The sequence below is a fragment of the Elephas maximus genome, chromosome 10 (genome assembly GCF_024166365.1).
Source record: "Elephas maximus indicus isolate mEleMax1 chromosome 10, mEleMax1 primary haplotype, whole genome shotgun sequence".
NCBI classification, from domain to species: Eukaryota; Metazoa; Chordata; class Mammalia; order Proboscidea; family Elephantidae; genus Elephas; species Elephas maximus.
Genome location: NC_064828.1, coordinates 21,561,599 through 21,578,933, shown reverse-complemented (window position 1 = coordinate 21,578,933; position 17,335 = coordinate 21,561,599). Strand labels below are relative to the sequence as shown.

General features: G+C 40.5%; 1 protein-coding gene across 2 annotated transcripts; it reads right to left on the bottom strand.

Annotated features, from left to right (window-relative positions):
• Positions 1–4,438: 4,438 nt before the first annotated feature.
• On the bottom strand, positions 4,439–13,880 carry ZNF770 (zinc finger protein 770). 2 transcript variants are annotated; one of them, XM_049898979.1, is made up of 3 exons: positions 13,769–13,880; positions 9,412–9,611; positions 4,439–8,970 (listed from the first exon to the last, which is right to left on the bottom strand). In XM_049898979.1, exon 3 carries the CDS (start codon positions 8,912–8,914, stop codon positions 6,797–6,799), a length of 2,118 nt encoding a protein of 705 aa, XP_049754936.1. In that variant the 5' UTR covers positions 8,915–8,970; positions 9,412–9,611; positions 13,769–13,880; the 3' UTR covers positions 4,439–6,796. The 2 variants fall into 2 exon arrangements, with proteins under 2 accessions (XP_049754936.1, XP_049754935.1); XM_049898978.1 differs by lacking the exon at positions 9,412–9,611.
• Positions 13,881–17,335: the final 3,455 nt, after the last annotated feature.

The window sequence follows — 17,335 nt, the reverse complement described above, 5'->3', positions numbered from 1 at the left end:
ATATAGTAATTGCTTTTTTGGTTGCTTGGTTTGCTTAGAACTACAGATATTGTAGTCTGGTGGCTGTTACATGTTGTGGAAATTATAAATATGACATCAGAGATAACTGAATATCTTTGATGTAAATAGTTTATATATTCCAGCTATATTCAGCTACTTTTAATTTTAGCCATTCTAAAAGATATGTAATGGTACCACACTGCAGCTTTAATTTGCATTTCCCTAATGTTGAGCATCTTTTCTTGGGCTTATTTGACATCCATAGATTTTATTTGGGAAAGTGTCTGCTCATATCTTTCACCCATTTTTAATTGGATTGCCTGCTTTCTTATTACTGAGTTTGAATGGACACCTATTGAACAGGAATGCCTACCATTTCCAAATCCATACATAAATTAAACATGTAGCTTTAGTGAACTGTCCCTTGATGAACACATACAAGAAACAGGTAACACTGTTGCCTCCAGGAAGGAAGAAAGGACAGGAGAGAGGAGACTTATTTACATTTTATACTGTAAATATGCAATCAGGGAGGTAAAAACAAACAAAAAAAGTCTTCGATATGGAGATTCAATGCAAAGTCCTTTTTTAGCGCCTTCTACATGCTGTTGTATAAAGTTTGTTTATAGAGCTAGAGATAAAAATTTACATGAGTGATCACAATTTTAGACGCAACAGATTTTGTATACATAGTAATATCTATTGACATTTTATTTCCATATATTGTGTCTGTAAAACAGGAGGTAAAATAAGATTTTCTAAACGGCTTTTATGATGAATCTTGAAAGATTAGATTTTGATACAATATTTTTAGTATAGTCACAGCACAGATAAAGCCACAGAAGCAGGCCATGCTGGGAGAATATTAGTCAATTCTAACTCATAGATCCAAACCTGTATGGAAGTAGACTGCCGCACCTTTTTCCTGAGGAGTTGCTGGTGGTTTCAAACCACTGACCTTTCAGTTAGCAGCCGACTGCTTTAACCACTGTGCCACCAGGGCTCCTCCAGGGCCATGTTAGTAGTGAATGATAGATAAGGCTTGATGTCTCGAATGCCTTGAAAGGGGAGTGTATTCATCATGGAAGGCAATGGAAAGCCATTGATTGGAAATATATTTTTGGAAAATGACTTCTTAGTGGTATGTTAGATGGGTCGAAGTAGATAGCATGGGAATGGGAATACTAGCTGGGAGATTTTTTAAAAGGCCTAAATTTGAGTTTTGCCAGTAAAAATGAAGCAGGAGGAATAAATGTACAAGATACTGACAAGATAAAGAGAAATTCATCCTACATAAGTGAAAGGGTACTGAAATATTAATAGCACGATAGAGAAAACAGAGCATAACAGGTTTTCAGAGAAAAGATGCTTCTATTTCTCTAGATACAGCCTGAGGTAGCAGAAGATCCAGGTGCTGATAAGCAGTTTGTCAATTTACATATTTATTAGATTCGTAATTTATCTCATGTTTTTGTGGCCAATAGGTAGTGAGCATATTAAGCCAATAAGCTCCAAGTCATAGGTAGCTTTCTGCTGATCTATGTGAATGATTTTAATTTACAATACCTAGCGGATTTATGGCAAAATACAGAAAAAAAAAATTTCTCTCCCTATCATCTGTCTATCTACCTATCATATCACTTCTCTCAGCCAAGTTTTTGACTGGTAGGTTTTGATATTTGTAAAATCCTAATATGTGTATTTTATGGTTTTCCTCTGTTTTATAAATAAGGAAATTGGCTAAAGGAATCAGGCAGTCAAAATGAAGGGTTTTAAAAGGCAACAGTGTCAGATGCTTCAAAGAAATCCGAAAGACCAGAAATCAAAAAACCATGAGATTTGGTAACTAGGAGACCATTGGCGGCCATTCCTAGCTGGGGTATTTTGATGTTGTTGTTGTTGTGTGAAAAACAATTTAATTCCAATTGGCTTAAACAAGGAAATCTTTTTAAAAATAAATTTAAAAGTTTAGTGATGCTAGGCTTCTGGCATTTTGATCAGGCTTCCCGTTCCATTTTTCTGTGATTCTTTGGCTTTGCCCACCAGATGGGCATGTGGAACTTCATCCCCAGGCTAGCATTCCTCATGGTACCAAATGGTCATTGCAATTATGGGCTTCTCTTCTACATACTTCTCCTTCCTCAATCATTAAGTACTAGGTTTCACTATGATCTGATCAACTTAGGTCAGTGCTCACCTCCAAGCCAATTACTCTGGCCAGTGTAATGGTATGCATTCACTGGTTTAGATCTGGATTACCTATACCAAAACAACCATGATGACAAGGAGATATGCGTATTGTGATGGGTTTAGACTCCTTAGGACCTGTTGCTAGAATTGAATACAGGAAACTTTCTTTTTTAAATAGAGGTGGTTGTTGTTCTCGATTTTAGTAGAGGGGAAGGGACAAATGGAAATGGAAAAACTAAAGATGCCAGAAGAAAGAGGGGTCTAAGGGGAAAGAGGGCAAGGGAAAGCTGGCCTCAGAAAGATGATTGTTGTCAAGTGCCATCAAGTTGATTCCAACTCACGGCGACCCCAAGTGACAGAGTAGGAGTGCCCCATAGGGTTTTCTTGGCTGTAATCTTTAGAGAAGTGTATCACCAGGCCTTCCTCCTGCGGAGCAGCTAGGTAGGTTTGAACTAAAACCTTTTGGTTAGCAGTCGAGTGCTTAAATGTTTATGCCACCAGGACTCCTTTTGGAGGAACCCAGCAGGGCTCATTTTGGAGGAACATTTTTATTCTAAGGAAGACGGAGAGAAAAAGAGAGGACAAGACAGAGACATTTTGGAGTGAAGAGGAGGGAAGTTCACTGTTCGTGTAACAAAGTAGAAAGTAAGCTCACCCTCTGAGTGGAAGGATCTCAGTGAAGTTACAGATTTAAGGGGAGTGTAAAAGTTTGGAATAACTGTTTCATTCATTCATTTCTTCCTTTATAAATTTAATGTACATTTGAGGACCTAATGTTTGCCAGATCCTGTATCAAGCCCTCTGTTATAAAACATAAAGACACATCCCCTTGTTTTTCAGAGGCATGTAGTTGAGTCCAGCGGTTCTCAAAGCGCAGTCTCACTGCTGCAGCATCACCTGAGAACTTGATATAAATGTGAATTTTGAGCCTAACCCCAGACACCTAATCAGAAACTCTGAGGGCGAGGGCCCGTAAGCTAATAAGCCCTCTAAGTGACTCTGATGCACACAAAAGCCTGAAAATCCCTGGTCTGGGGGAAAATGAGCAGTGATAATGGAGTTATGAACGAAAGGTAGTGGGAGCACAGAGAGTGGGTAAACCAGAAAGCCTTCTGGATAAAGTAGAATTTAAGCACAAACTTCAAGGAATGAATAAAAGTTTGCCAAAGTAGTAGATGCAAAATATTGCACGTTCCATATTCCATTTAATACCATTCTACCATTTTCTCTTTCCTTTTGTTTAGTTCTAATGGAATTCCAGCACTTAGCACTGAAATTCTAAGCCCTTCTAACTGGCAATAGGAGAAATCTCAACAAGATAGGGATTCCTTCTTTCCCAGCAGCTTCTGGAAAGCAGATAGCATTCTGCATCTTATGATAGTCTTTCCAAATGTTATTTTGAACAAAAAAAGGTCTTGTAAGATACCCAGACTTCAAAGATTGTTGCTATGTTCTAAAAATGTCTGCAATTCTAATTGGTTGTCTTACATGGTATGTAAATTGAAATCTGTATTTTCTGCAGGTCAGTTTTAAGCGAAAAGAAAATCACTGGTACTTCTGTTTTCTCCTATAATTATGGAAGTCAAGAGACATGAATAAAACCCAACTCAACTAAATATCTTTTTGGAACAGAGTATGAAAGTCTGTGTCCAATTTAACATAAGGTGGAAAAGACGGAAGGAGCCTGGTGGTGCAATGGTTAAGCTCTCAGCTGCTAACCGAAAGATCAGAGGTTTGAATCCATCAGTAGCTCTGTGGGAGAGAAGACATGGAAATCTGTTCCCATAAAGATTTGCAGCCTAGGAAACCCTGTGGGGCAGGTCTACTCTGCTCTACAGGGTCGCTGTAAGTCAGAATCGACTCAAGGGCACAAAACAACAGACAAAATAGAGGCAACAAGAATGATCATATGTATTAGAAGAACTGATTCTATATGTCTTCAGTACAAATCTGGAGAGGAAAGCCAGAGAGGGCGAATGGGCAAGCGGATCATATGATATGCAATGGAGTTAATATAGTCTTTTGTAGGTGATAAGGGACCATCAAAGAAATATAATCTGAAACAGAAGTAAAATATATTCCTGTCAGGAAGTTCAGTGTGTGGAAGATGGACTGGAGTGGGCCCAGGGAAATGTCTGGCATTCGGTACAGGATTATGTGGTTTTTTTGCTTAACCAAAAAAAAATCCAAACTGTGTAACTTGAAACTTTATTTTTAAAAATATTCTAAAATTTGAATTTTTCAAGGATTTAACCACCATCTATGATACACTTTAACAGACACATTTTCACGCAAAAATGGTAGGCACTACTGCAGTACAAAACAAGGGACAGTAATTCCACTAACTCAGCCAATCAAACTATTTCAGTAAATAGTCATGCTATGGCCTGGAAGCACCCAAATACAAAATTCTTCTAGTTCTCTTTAAAGATATTTATATAAAGTTTGTGTTTTAAGGAAATCAACGTAATTGATTTAACAATACTAACAGTTCTAACATGCAGCAAACTGTTATTTAACACCTAATGTTTAATCTTCTTCATATGACTGTACAGTTTATTTTTATTCCTATAAAGTTTCCACAAGAAGCTTGCAATAATAATAAAGTTATGAGTATTTTGATACAGGTACTCAAATAGCACTACAGTACATCTTTGACAAAATTTTTACAATATTCCAACTTTCAATATGAAACAGCATAAAAAGGCATGGACAAAAAAGTATAGTAGTATCACTTAGGCAAACAAAGTCTCAGAATCATACAAGCACAACACTGTTAGAATATAAGACAACTCCTTCAAATAAAGTTACATAAATAGCTTAGGAAAACACCCAAATACATAATTTCAGACACATTAAGGAAAAAAAAAAAACTTGAATATTTATGTAAGCATTCTTGGAAAAATGAACTAGTCACTTCTTGTTTTGATGCAATAGATGTGTTCCTGAAATTTCTGCATAAAGCAAATCCTGTAAACCATCATCTTGCTGCACTGGAGGGGCGCATTTCTAGAAAACCTAAGAGAAGTTCTTCTGTAAAGCATATAATTAATCACCTTCTGCTTTAGCTGGATGTCTCTATCCGAATGCTTTTAAAAAAAAAAACACATTTGCACATCACTGGGCATTTTACCTTTATTGTCATTTTTCATCTCTGCACATTAAACCCAGGTCACATAGAATTCACTTGCATTAATAAACAGATCTCCCCACCCACCCCCAAATTTTGTTCATTTATCCATATTCTCAATAGGGTTTTTCACCATATTTAAGCGTGCTTTGTTTTTTTTTAGGATAAAGACTCATCTTTTTGTCCTTTTGCAGAAATATCATGGTTATTTCCAAAAATTGTAATTAAAGATTTTACAAAGAAGGGCAAACGTGAAGGACAGTTTGTGGGATAAATCCCTTATGGCTCAGGATTAAGAATTTCCCACATCATGCCAACTCTGTTCAGAAAAATGACAGCCTCAATAATATGCACATCTTATTTCTACACAGGAATAATTCATTACCCTATTAACGGAACAATAATTTAATAAGGGTCAAAACAACTTTTTTTTTTTTTTAGCATTACAAGAATAAAAACTAAAACTGGACCACTGCTATTTGATCAAACTTAACATTAAAGGCTTAGGTAAATCGTAGGACTACTCAATTAAAGAGGCATGAAATGTTTTACTAAAGTCAATGTAAAAGTCTTCTGGAGATTAGGTCTCCAGGTGAAGAGTCTTAAGTCTGCTGCCACTGTTGTCAACTATTAGTAAGCAAATCCACGATTTATTCCTCTGAGAAGATAAAACTGCATACATGTTAACAAGACGATTATGGCACTTGGAAAATATACAGGCAAGTGAACATGGCAAATAAACAGGTACATCCTGGCCTCTATCCTACTTTTAAAATTCTTTTGGGAAAGACAACCACAGCTTGAGGGCAAAAAGAAAAAAAAAAAAAAAAAACCCGAAACAATTCTCATCACCTGAGGAAAAGCTGAAACAACCACCAAGTCCTAAACATAAACGGCTTTGAAGACACTAATGAAAATAGTGCGGTAACTTTCTCAGCCATTTTCACATCTATTACCTCTCTGTATTTTTTCACTCAAGAAGGAAAGTCTGCTCTGGAATCTGCACCGCAGGTGGACAAAATTATGCTTTCATGTTAAACATAAAGCAAATGAAACACAGTGGGGCTATTAACTGCAGGTAAGAACCAATTTTTGCCTCTCAATCTTCTGAGTCTGTCTTAAAGGAGATGGCATGTCTTACAGAATAATTTTTAAAAAATGAATGAGGCTGAGTCATTTATACAGCATCATGGATTTACAACACTTTCATATAGCCAAAGTATATGCTTATAATATCCAAACAAAATAAATGGTTACTTTCCAGCATTAAACCATATTCTTCCCTCTAAAAATTAATTTGGCTATCCCTAGAGTATGGTACTAATTTTCTGTATATTATGTTATCATGCAGGACAAGCAACTGCCTACAAAATCATTCAATCTAAGGCAGGCCTTTTCATAACAACCCATCTTAAATGACACAGGTTTTAAAAACAAGATCATCATAGACCACAAATGTGTTAGTGATTGCATCAGCTACATGACTGAATTTAGGACAACCATTTCCTCTTGTGGTCGTTCTTTAAAGTGAGTAAGTTGATGTCTCTTCCAGTGAGGAGCCTGTCTGAATGTTTTGCCACAAACTGAGCATTCAAATGGCTTCTGCCCTGCATGAATTAGATAGTGTCTTTCCAGTTTAGATGGAGATCTGAAACTTTTAGAACAAACACTGCATTGGTAAAGGAGGCCGTCATTCCTCTCAGTACGCCCCGAAGAGCTACAACGGCTGTGACGACTCTGCTCCGATTCCAGACGTGTGCTGGAGAGACAGGGCTGTCTGTTCCTACAGTGGGTACCAAGAATGAAATCCTCTGATTCTGCCTTAACTTTTATTTCTGACATTTGGTCTGACTCTGAGACCTCATATTTTTGGAAACCAAGAGCCTGATATTGTTGGGAAGTGTTACAGTTAACATTATCACCTGGATGACTGAAAAGTTTGTTCAAATTTTCAAATTCTACTTGGCAAAGAGATCGTCTATGAGGAATCTTTTCAATATGAGTTAGTTTATGTCTTTTTAAGTGAGCCGACTGTCTAAAAGACTTCCCACAGACATTACAGCCAAAAGGCCTCTGTCCAGTGTGAATTAAATAGTGTCTTTGTAGTTTGGATATAGAGGGAAATACTTTCTCACATTTGTCGCAAGGACACATTTTATGTCCAGCATGTATGTTTTCACTTGGAACTGAAAAACCACACTGAAGCATTTCACAATTATCAAAGAATTCCTCACCTGATGAACCACAGACAGACATGTCTTTATTATTTACCGAATTATCCATAGTTAGCAAGCTTTGTGTTGTGAAGAAACCTTTCAAATTTTTCCCCACATTTTGGGTCTGGAATTGCTTTTGCCAAGAAAACGGCCAAGTCAATGTTTTCTTCTTTTTATTGCCAACTGTCTTACGTGTTCCGTATTTGCCAAGAGAACCCATAAATCTTTTCTGAGTTTGTTCGGAGCCCTGTTCACCAGAAGCAAGATCACAATTTTTCAAGAAACTGGTTTTAAGGACTTTCTTCTCAGATCGCGAGTTATCTAATTTCTTACCCCCGGCATGTTTAAGCTTGGCCAGGATTTTTTTAACAGTGGTTTTATAGTTGTAGCTTCTTTTAAGCCTGCTTGGAATTTTGCCACCTCCGGCAGGAAAACACTTGTGATCGTTGAGAATCTGCTCTGATTCAAAACATTCTTCACACTCTGGGCACTGAAAAGGAACGATATAAATAGAGTGGACGTCAAGTGGATTGTTCTCCTCAGATTCACCCGTATCACCATTTTCAAAACCATCCTGCTTTGAATTTAATTTATTAGGTAGCGGGCACAATTCTGGACTCTTGATCTTTAATGAAAGAGGCTGAAAAGTCTTATTCCTCGTATGGATTTGTTTATGCTTCAGAAGTTTGCTTTGAATCTTAAATCCTTTTTGACAAAAACAACACTGAAAAGGCCTTTCTTCTGAATGGGTGAGTTGGTGAATTTTTAAATGAGTTGACTGTCGGAAAGACTTGCTGCACAGGACACATTTAAAAGGTCTCTGACCAGTATGAATAAGCGTATGCCGGTCGAGTTTTGATTGTGACGGAAACATCTTACCACAGATTGTACACGCATGAATGGTTTTTCTTCTCCTCGTAGGGTTGTATGCGGTATCAGGTTTAGAGCATGGGTGTAACGTCCATCTCTCCTCTGTGGTAAAAGTTCGATATACTCCATAAACTGGCTTTTCTTGCTTGGCCTCCGTCAATCTCCTGACCTGTTTAACATCATTCTGAAAGGTTTCATTGTGAAGCTGCTGGTGCTTCACAAATGTTTTCAGATTTTTAAAGTGCCGTTGACAAATATTACATTTAAAAGGCAGATTATGAGTTAATTGATGTCTTTCCAGATGAACCAGCTGCCTAAAAGTTTTATGACACACTTCACATTCAAATGGCTTTTGACCAGTATGAATAAGATAATGTCTAGCTAATTTTGATGGTGTTTCAAAGTGCTTGAAGCAAATATTGCAAATATATGGCCTATTCCTGGGTAGTTTGTTGGCTACTACACACTGTTGAATCTTCAGCATTTTAAAATTGTTTTCAGCCGTCATATTCTTCAGTGATATACTCTGATGAGCTCCATGGCTTTCTTAAACTCCACAGATGTCTAAAAATTAGAAATAAAAAGGTATTAAATTTTTTTTTTTTATTCATCTGAAAAGAAGAAAGTTTTCCTTTAGGCTAAGATGTTACGGGTAAAGTAGAATCTGGGCTTTTCCTGTGTCTAAAGGTAAGTTAATAACTATTTTAGAAGAATACTTCAGAATTGTAAAACTAATTTCACACACATAGAGAAATGATGAGTCTTTTTAAAGAAATCTCTAAAAATCTTAGTTTTTAAGCAAGATTCTAATTAATTGAGATGCTATATTAAAAGGAGACTCAGTTGAATTTCTTGACATTAAGTAGACCTTTTTTCCAATTTTCCTAGTTCACTGTTAAGTAGATTTGTCTCTATTTAACTGCATTTTCTTTTTTTTTAAATAATTGGGATAGAAAGGCAAAAAGTATAAGAATTAAAATAATACTAAAAATAAGATGTACTTACATTGAATTATAGCATCCAGGGATATGATTTGAGAACGGAATGTTTCATTTACCAAAATTGTATTTTCTTAGCCCCATTAACGCTGTTTACTCTTAATTACTGCTTCTTTAAACCAACATGGAAAACACAGACAACTGGGAGAAAATGTCCCACAGGAACGTGGTTCTAGTGCTGAATTTGCCACTATTTGATCTTGGCAGCTAGAAGAAGGAAAAAAACAGATTCCCTCATCTGTAAAATGCCTCCGCACCTGCCCACCACATCGGGTTGTTTTGAGAATCAATGAAAGTAATGCATGTCAAAACTGTTAAGGCAATATATAAATGTAAGGTATGATTTTAGCTCAACACTAATTAAATTTTAAAACTTTATCCCTATCTACTTAGTAGCAGTTTTAGGGTTTCTAACTAGGAGATAATATACTGACTAAATTTACAGTTCTTTTTAAGCTTTTTTCCACTTTTTTGTGGAATTCCTAAAAGACAAGTACTGAGGCAATGAGGAAACCCTGGTGGTGTAGTGGTTAAGAGCTATGGCTGCTAACCAAAAGGTCGGTAGTTCGAATCCACCAGGCACTCCTTGGACACCGTGTGGGGCAGTTTTACTCTGTCCTACAGGGTCACTATGAGTCAGAATCGACTCGACGGCAACAGGTTTGGTTTTTTTTTTTTTGGAGGTGATGAAGTAGACAAAGAGCGAAATAATTGGAAGTTGACTGGGTTCACTTTTGAGGCACTACAATACAAAGATCATTTGGTTTCAGATAACATAAAGATAAAAATGCCCTCCCTATACACACACCTTTGTATATAGGGCACATACAAAAATTTTACCAGGCACATTCATAACACTCTACCCTCTTTTATCTAAGAAGCCAATTTTCTTCTCATCCTTCCCCAACTACTGCATTGCTCTTAAATAAGAAATCAGAGATTAAAACAAAAAATGCTGTAATAGCTGGTTCATTCTAACACTGTATCTCCTAGTTGAGATCAGAGTTGACAAGTCTACCAGAAACTTAGGGCTCCTTTGCCAGATGACTTGGCAAATACCAACACATATGTTGTTTACTGTCTTTTCCTAGAAGACACCTTAAACACAGAATCACAGACACACCCACTGTGGCTCTCTTTAGCAATATGAATTAAAAGCAGGAAAAAAAAATCATAATTTATTTAATGAGTAACTATCTTTTACTAGTTGCTCCATTGCTGTGTTTTTCAAACTGCAGGGAACTACCTATTAATGGATTCTGAAATTAGCTTAATGGATCATGATCAGCATTTTTATTTAATAAAACAGAATAGACATATCGGAACACATAACATACAACAGTAAGGATAAATGTTGTTTTGTGAAACTTCTGTAGGAAGATGCTAAAAAAGTTTATGAATGCTGCTAATAGCATACTTCCTCACACAACACTAGACCAAGGAACTCACAACAAATCAGTAACTTTATCCAAAGTGGTCAAGTAACCTATTAAGTTGATAAAGATCAGGGCCCTCAGGATAAGACAGAACAACTGAGGAGAGCAAGTGTTCAGTTTTCTTCAATTGGCCCACGTTAAATAAAATATGTCACACGAATATACACAATATAATCTGACTACAAGTCACTATATTAATTTATAAAATATACTTTATAAATCAGATATCCATCTTAACAACAATCAGCTGTTGGCAGTAGGAATATGCATTTTTCATTACAGTGAGTTTGAGAAATTACAGGTGAACCTCCTCCAAAATCTTTAAACATGCTGACCCAGAGCAAGAATCATGAGCATTAAAATTAAGGCATGAATCCAGTAAACTGCCAGGAACTTGGTAATTTACTTAATTCCTGCTGAACAATTAGGTGTTGAAGAGATCAGTTAGGACAATGAGCCAAATGCAAAGCAACAATCAAGTCTTTATTTCTTAATTTTATTCACTTACTGTGACAGTGCAAGTAAGTGGTAAAAAAAAAAAAAAAAGATACTGGCTCTCCAGTATTTCACTTTTCCCCATGGAACAGCACTGGATGAGCACAGATGGGGAATCATTTCACTGCCCAGGAGCCCGAACAAAAGGCTCCTGCCTCTTTATGGAGCAATGTGGTGTATGGCCTAAAATTAAGGCCCAATATTATGTGCTGCCTTGACATTCGGTAAAATCAGGAGGGCCTCGAGTGGTCTAACCACAAGTTCCCATCTCTGCTCTTGTGGTTAAGTCCCCTAGCCAAACAACTCTCCGAATCCAAGGAACCCAGGCACAGTTCCTGCTTATCCTTAATTAGTGGGTTTCTGTTCTGTGCCAGCCTGCAGAATTATTCAAACAATCTAATCATATCCTCCTGGGAAACCAGGGGGCATCCCACCCTCTTGACACTACAAAGTTTGCTCCCCCCAGTCCCTGGCTGTTCACTCTGTTCCTAAGTGCAACCCCTGCGTGGCCCTGTGTGCTCTTCGGTGTCCCTCTTCCCCAAGCTGTGAGTACACATGACTAATAAGCCACATTGATCTCATCTATCCAGTGTCAGGTGTCATGTGTTAGCCATGCCCATAACCTAGGGCAGAATTCCTCCCTCAGCCAACAGGTGAACAGGAGGTGATTAGGAATGGAATGTAGATGGAATGGAAAGGTACCCAGTCAAAGTGTCGAAAAGTGATTCAGCCAAGACCCCCAATGAGGAGGTCTTGGTGGAGGTCCCTGGGAAGTGCCTCATGCACAAGGAGGCCTCCGAATGGAGGCACCTGGACCATGAAAGCAGGCGTGCTTATAAGCATGGCTGGAGGTGGCAGGGGTGGGAAGAGTGAGTCCTTAACTGTAACTCTGGCAAAATGCAGTACTGTACGCTGGCTGTGCACCAAGTCTGGTATGGGGAGGGCAGCTTCCCCATGAAGCATGTCAGGCAAAGCCTGATAATTGCCTATGATCGGGCCTGAGCCAGACTTTTCATTTCCTTTTTTATGTCTCTCTTTCCCTTTAATAATGTTTCTGTGGAACACTCCTGAAAAAAATCCCACACTAGAAACTACACATGACGATCACCTCTGATTATAACAGGAATTAGCCACCTACAGCTCCTGTACCAAAAAGTGCCTACAGATGATCACCACTAACATTACTATGACTTGCCTTCTTATCACATAGAAAAGCACTTACTGAAGCCCCATAATGTTACAACCATTAGTGACTGACAAGTGGTGATATCATTTCCTACTTAGAAGTGTCAGCTCAGGGATCCCTACCACTCCAACTGCAGTCTCCCAAACACTTTTACAAGGGTAAACCAAACCTCTTGCCATCAGTCAATTCTGACTCACACTGACCCCACAGGACAGAGCAGAACTGCCCCGTAGGGCTTCCAAAGCTGTAATCTTTACTGGAAGCAGACTGCCACGTCTTTCTCCCGTAGGGTGGCTGGTGGGTTCGAACTGACGACCTTTTGGTCAGTGACCTTTTGTTTAGAACCACTGCACCACCGGGGTTCCTTATATAAGGGTACACTTTTAATACAGCTCCAAATCCTCTTTAAATTGGTTTTCTGTTCTCTCAACTTTTTTTTGGCAGTACCATTTAAAAGACAAACCCAAGACTGTAATTTTTACTAAGTTAAACTGAAGATAAAAAATGAAATAGTAAACCTGCTCAATGGTTCAACCAGGAAATTATGAACAGGAACAAGACACATTCCTAAAGACTCTGAAAACTGACCTCAAGGAAACCCAATGCTGCCTCAAGGCTGGAAGGCTGTTGATTTTCCAAACTTAACAGCATTCAAACGAAAAGCGGATGTTACAAAAGTCCTTACACAAGAAACGAAAGATCTGAGAGAAACTTAGAAAACTTTCAGTTGGGCAACAATCTCTGGCGCATTTATCACAGCCTTTTCCTCTTTCCAGTTTCTTCTGCCCCGTCCCCTCCTGCCCACTCTCTTGCCCTTGAACCTTCACCCCTCCCTCTCAGATGGACAGCGAACCTTGACAGCCCTAAACACTCACAACCAATAAGCACCAAGCGGTCGAACTTGAGTCCAAACCAAAAAACCAAATCCGTTGCCACCAGAGACTGCAAAATCCCACACCTGGAAAGGAAGGGCAAACGTGAAAACTGCTTTGGCCGCAGCCAGGGAAACAGAATTGCCGTGATACGACCCTCAGCAGGGAAAAAGCATTCTTTCCGCACCTTCCTCCCAGGCTCCCGCTCCCCCTGAGGTGCCCTCAAGGGGCCGGGAGGTGGGACAGGTGAAGGAGCTGGGGTCGAGGCGCCCCCGTTCTGGGCCGCTGGGCACCTTGGCAGGATCCAGGCAGGTCCGACCCTCCCCGCGGGTCGCTCCACCTCGCACCCCGGTTCCTGAACTCCTCCTCACGCACCTGAAGCTGGCAGGTACCCGGCAGCCACGCATCTCAGAGCACAGGCACAGCTAAGGCAGCCAGAACACGTCCCCAGGGCCGGCGCGGCGGCGGGCTGAGCGCGCAAGCGCAGTTCTCAGGCGCTCCTGGGGATGTGGTCCGGCTGGAAACAGACTCCCCCGCCCCATGTCAGGGCCGCCGGGGCCGCGCCTAGGCGCGCAGGGCGCAGGGGGAAAAGGCGCTTAGAGGCGAGCCACCAAGCCCGGCACCGCTCACCCTGCACTATAATTGCGGTGGACAGAGATGATTGGCGTCATGAAGGGTGGATTTTCCATCTCACTTCTAAACCTCGACTAGTCTGTATCCAGAACTCAAGGCCCCGCTGGAAACCAGTGAGTCCACGTTGAAAACTCCCTTAGCTAGTACTAACTCAGAGGGCCAGTGATAAATAAAATGTCAGGTATTAAGACAGGGAGCAAAGGCCCTGAGATCAGAGGGTGCCTGTTTGAGGAACAGCGAAGAGACTGGTGTGGTTAGAGAAGAAGCAAGTAAAAGAGAAACAGACTATACTATCAGGGAGGTAATAGGGGATTGAGTGTGGAACCTAGAGACAGTAAGACAGAGAACACTTGTAATAAGAAATGGGTCAGGGCACAGAAACAAAGCCATTCCCCAGAACAATAGGGCAGAGTATCTAAAAATAGCCCACAAACTTCTTTAAAGTTGCCTTCAGAAGCAGGTGGAGAAAACCAGGCCCAGGGACATGTGCAGAACATCCACCTGTGACCCTTGTGTGACCTTTCACGAGGGGTAGTGAGGGGCTACAGCCCCAGCAGGGGAATCATACCCGGAGAGCCAGAGATTGCACAGGCGGGACACCCCATGATAAGTCCTGCTATGAATCCCAGAGGCCTCTGGGACAGGAGCCATCCTGGAAAGCTGCTCCGCATGCACCGTAGTTAACATATCCCCGCCTGTGCTTATGAATAAACACGAATCTTTTCCCACCCAAGAACTTATAAAAACTCGGGCCGTCTTTTGTTCTGTGAGACAGGGGTATGTGTTGTTCTAGGCCCTCCTGGCCTATGCCTGTAAGCCTCTTCAATAAACCTTTGCTCATGTGGAAAACTACGTGTCTTACCTGCTCATTCTTGACCAGGGAGAGGCAAGAACCTTATTCCGGTAACAGTATTAGGGGCTTTCAGTGGCACGACTGACCTAAGCACTGAGTCCAGCCTAAGTAAATGTAACATAGAAGTCAGGGGCCTCGGCTTTGTGTTCAAACAAAACTGGACTCAACTCCCGAACCATAAAACCCATTGCCGTCGAGTCCATTCCGACTCATAGTGACCCTGTAGGACAGGGTAGAACTGCCCCATAGGAAACCAAGGAGCACCTGGTGGATTTGAACTGCTGACCTTTTGGTTAGTAGCCGAGCTTTTAATCACTGTGCCACCAGGGTTCCAGATGTCATTCTAGGTCCTACTGATGGCCTGAGGCTGTTGACCTTGTTACCTTCTATGAGCTTCATTCATTTGATATACTTTGGTTATCTGCAATGTGCATAAGTCCTGTGTTTAGTGTCTTAGTTTCTTCATATTGCTCTGATAATTAGATGAAATGCATACAAAGTGCTCAGCATAATGCCTCATATGTAGTAAACCCTCAATTGTTGGTTGCTATTTTTTTTATTATTAGTGTATTAAAAACTCACAACAGCTTTATGTAGTGATACCATTCCATTTTAAGATGAGGAAAATGAGGCTTAGAAACATTAAGTAACTTACTGAAGGTCACACAGCTGATAAACAATAAAGGTGGGATTTGAACATAGTCTGATATCAGACCTGCACTTTTGATTCACTACTCAAATTATAGATATCTCAAAATGTTATGCAGACACAAAACCAAAAACCAAACTCATTGTTAACAAGTTAATTCCGACTCATGGCCACCCCATGTGTTACAGAATAGAACTGCTCCGTAGTTGTGCCACCCGTGGACCTGTATAGATACAAAACCAGTTGCCCTTGAATCAATTACCACTCATGGTGACCTCCTGTGTTTCAAAGTATGTGGTGAAATGAGTTCCTTTATGTGGCCTTTTGCCTTAGTTCTTTGGAAAAACAGTTTGACGTTGTTTTCTCCTAAACCCTATGAAGTTACCTTTGTCCTAGTTTTCTAGCCAGAGGGTTTATTCTACCCCAGATTGATTGACATTTCCTGGGTTTTGATACTTCCTGTTGTCCCTGGGCTGCGGCCTGCTCTGTGATTGGTCTATCAAACCACTGAGAATCATGGCCCAGCCAAGCTGACACACAACCTTAATCATCACCAAACCACAAAAAAAAACTTGTTGCCATTGAGTCGATTCCTACTCATAGCGACCCTATAGGACAGAGTAGAACTGCCTCATAGAATTTCCAAGGAGTGCCTAGTGGATGCGAACTGCTAATCTTTTGGTTAGCAGCCATAGCACTTAACCACTATGCCACCAGTGTTTCCTTAATTATCACACCTATTATGCAAATTAAGTATCTGTGGCCTACAGACAGTGGATTGGTCAGTTCATGGCCCTGCTGGAGGGGCCATACCTTGAAATTGACTCGGAGCTTGCTTTTATATGCAGCCAACCCCACAGAGGTGGGCAGACAGAAAAAGAAGGACAAAAGAATCAGGAAAGGAGAAAAGGCAAGAGAGGCAAAAAGAGAAAAGCAGCAGAGAGAGAGAGGAGGCAAGGAACCTCCTAAAAAAGCCATCACACAGGTCAAGGGCTGTAACACTGAGGACAATGAGATGCCTAGAAGAGGCCCTAAGGTAGAGCTGGTGGCGACAGGCCCAGAAGTGGCCCTGCAGCAGGGTCTGTGGTGACGGCAGAAACCTGTCACTAGGAATGCGGCTAAGAGAGCTGAACAAAACTGCTACAGTGGCTATGAGTTGGGTCAGTTAGTAGTGGATAGGCCGAAGATAGAGAAGCCTGCATGGCTGAAAGGGGTGTGCGTGACCAAAAGGAGGCCTGCCTGAAGGGGCTGAGAGGAGCTTGTCTTAAGGTGGCCGAGAGGAGGCTTGTCCTCAAGAAGCTGAGAGGAGGCCTGTACAGCAGAGAGAAGGGCCCACTTGTTTGCATGGCTGAGAGAAACTGAGAGAGTTGTCCTGTGCTAAAAAGGGAGGGATGTGCTCTTCACTTCTGTGGAGATTTCCAGACTCTGCCTACATTCTTCCTGATTCTGATCCCGAGTTGTACCCTGTTGCTTCCCTAACAAGCCACTTAACTGTAAGTATGGTATGTGCATTCTGTTTGGTCATTGCAACGGCTTATGGAACCCAGAGGAGAAGTAGAGAGTGCCGTGGGAGGGACAGCTGGTGTCAGAATTGGTAAAAGTTTGGAGAGTAAAGATATGTCAAACCTCCACTTCATAGGGATCAGCCTTGGACTGATCTTGAAATACATTATCCCCCTGAAGTTAGACAGGTTCTGAGGCTACTGCTACCATTTTACAGAGTAGGACTGTGTTTCACAGGGTTTTCAGTGGCTGTGATCTTTCAGAAATAGACAGCCAGATCTTTCTTCTGAAATACTTCTTGGTG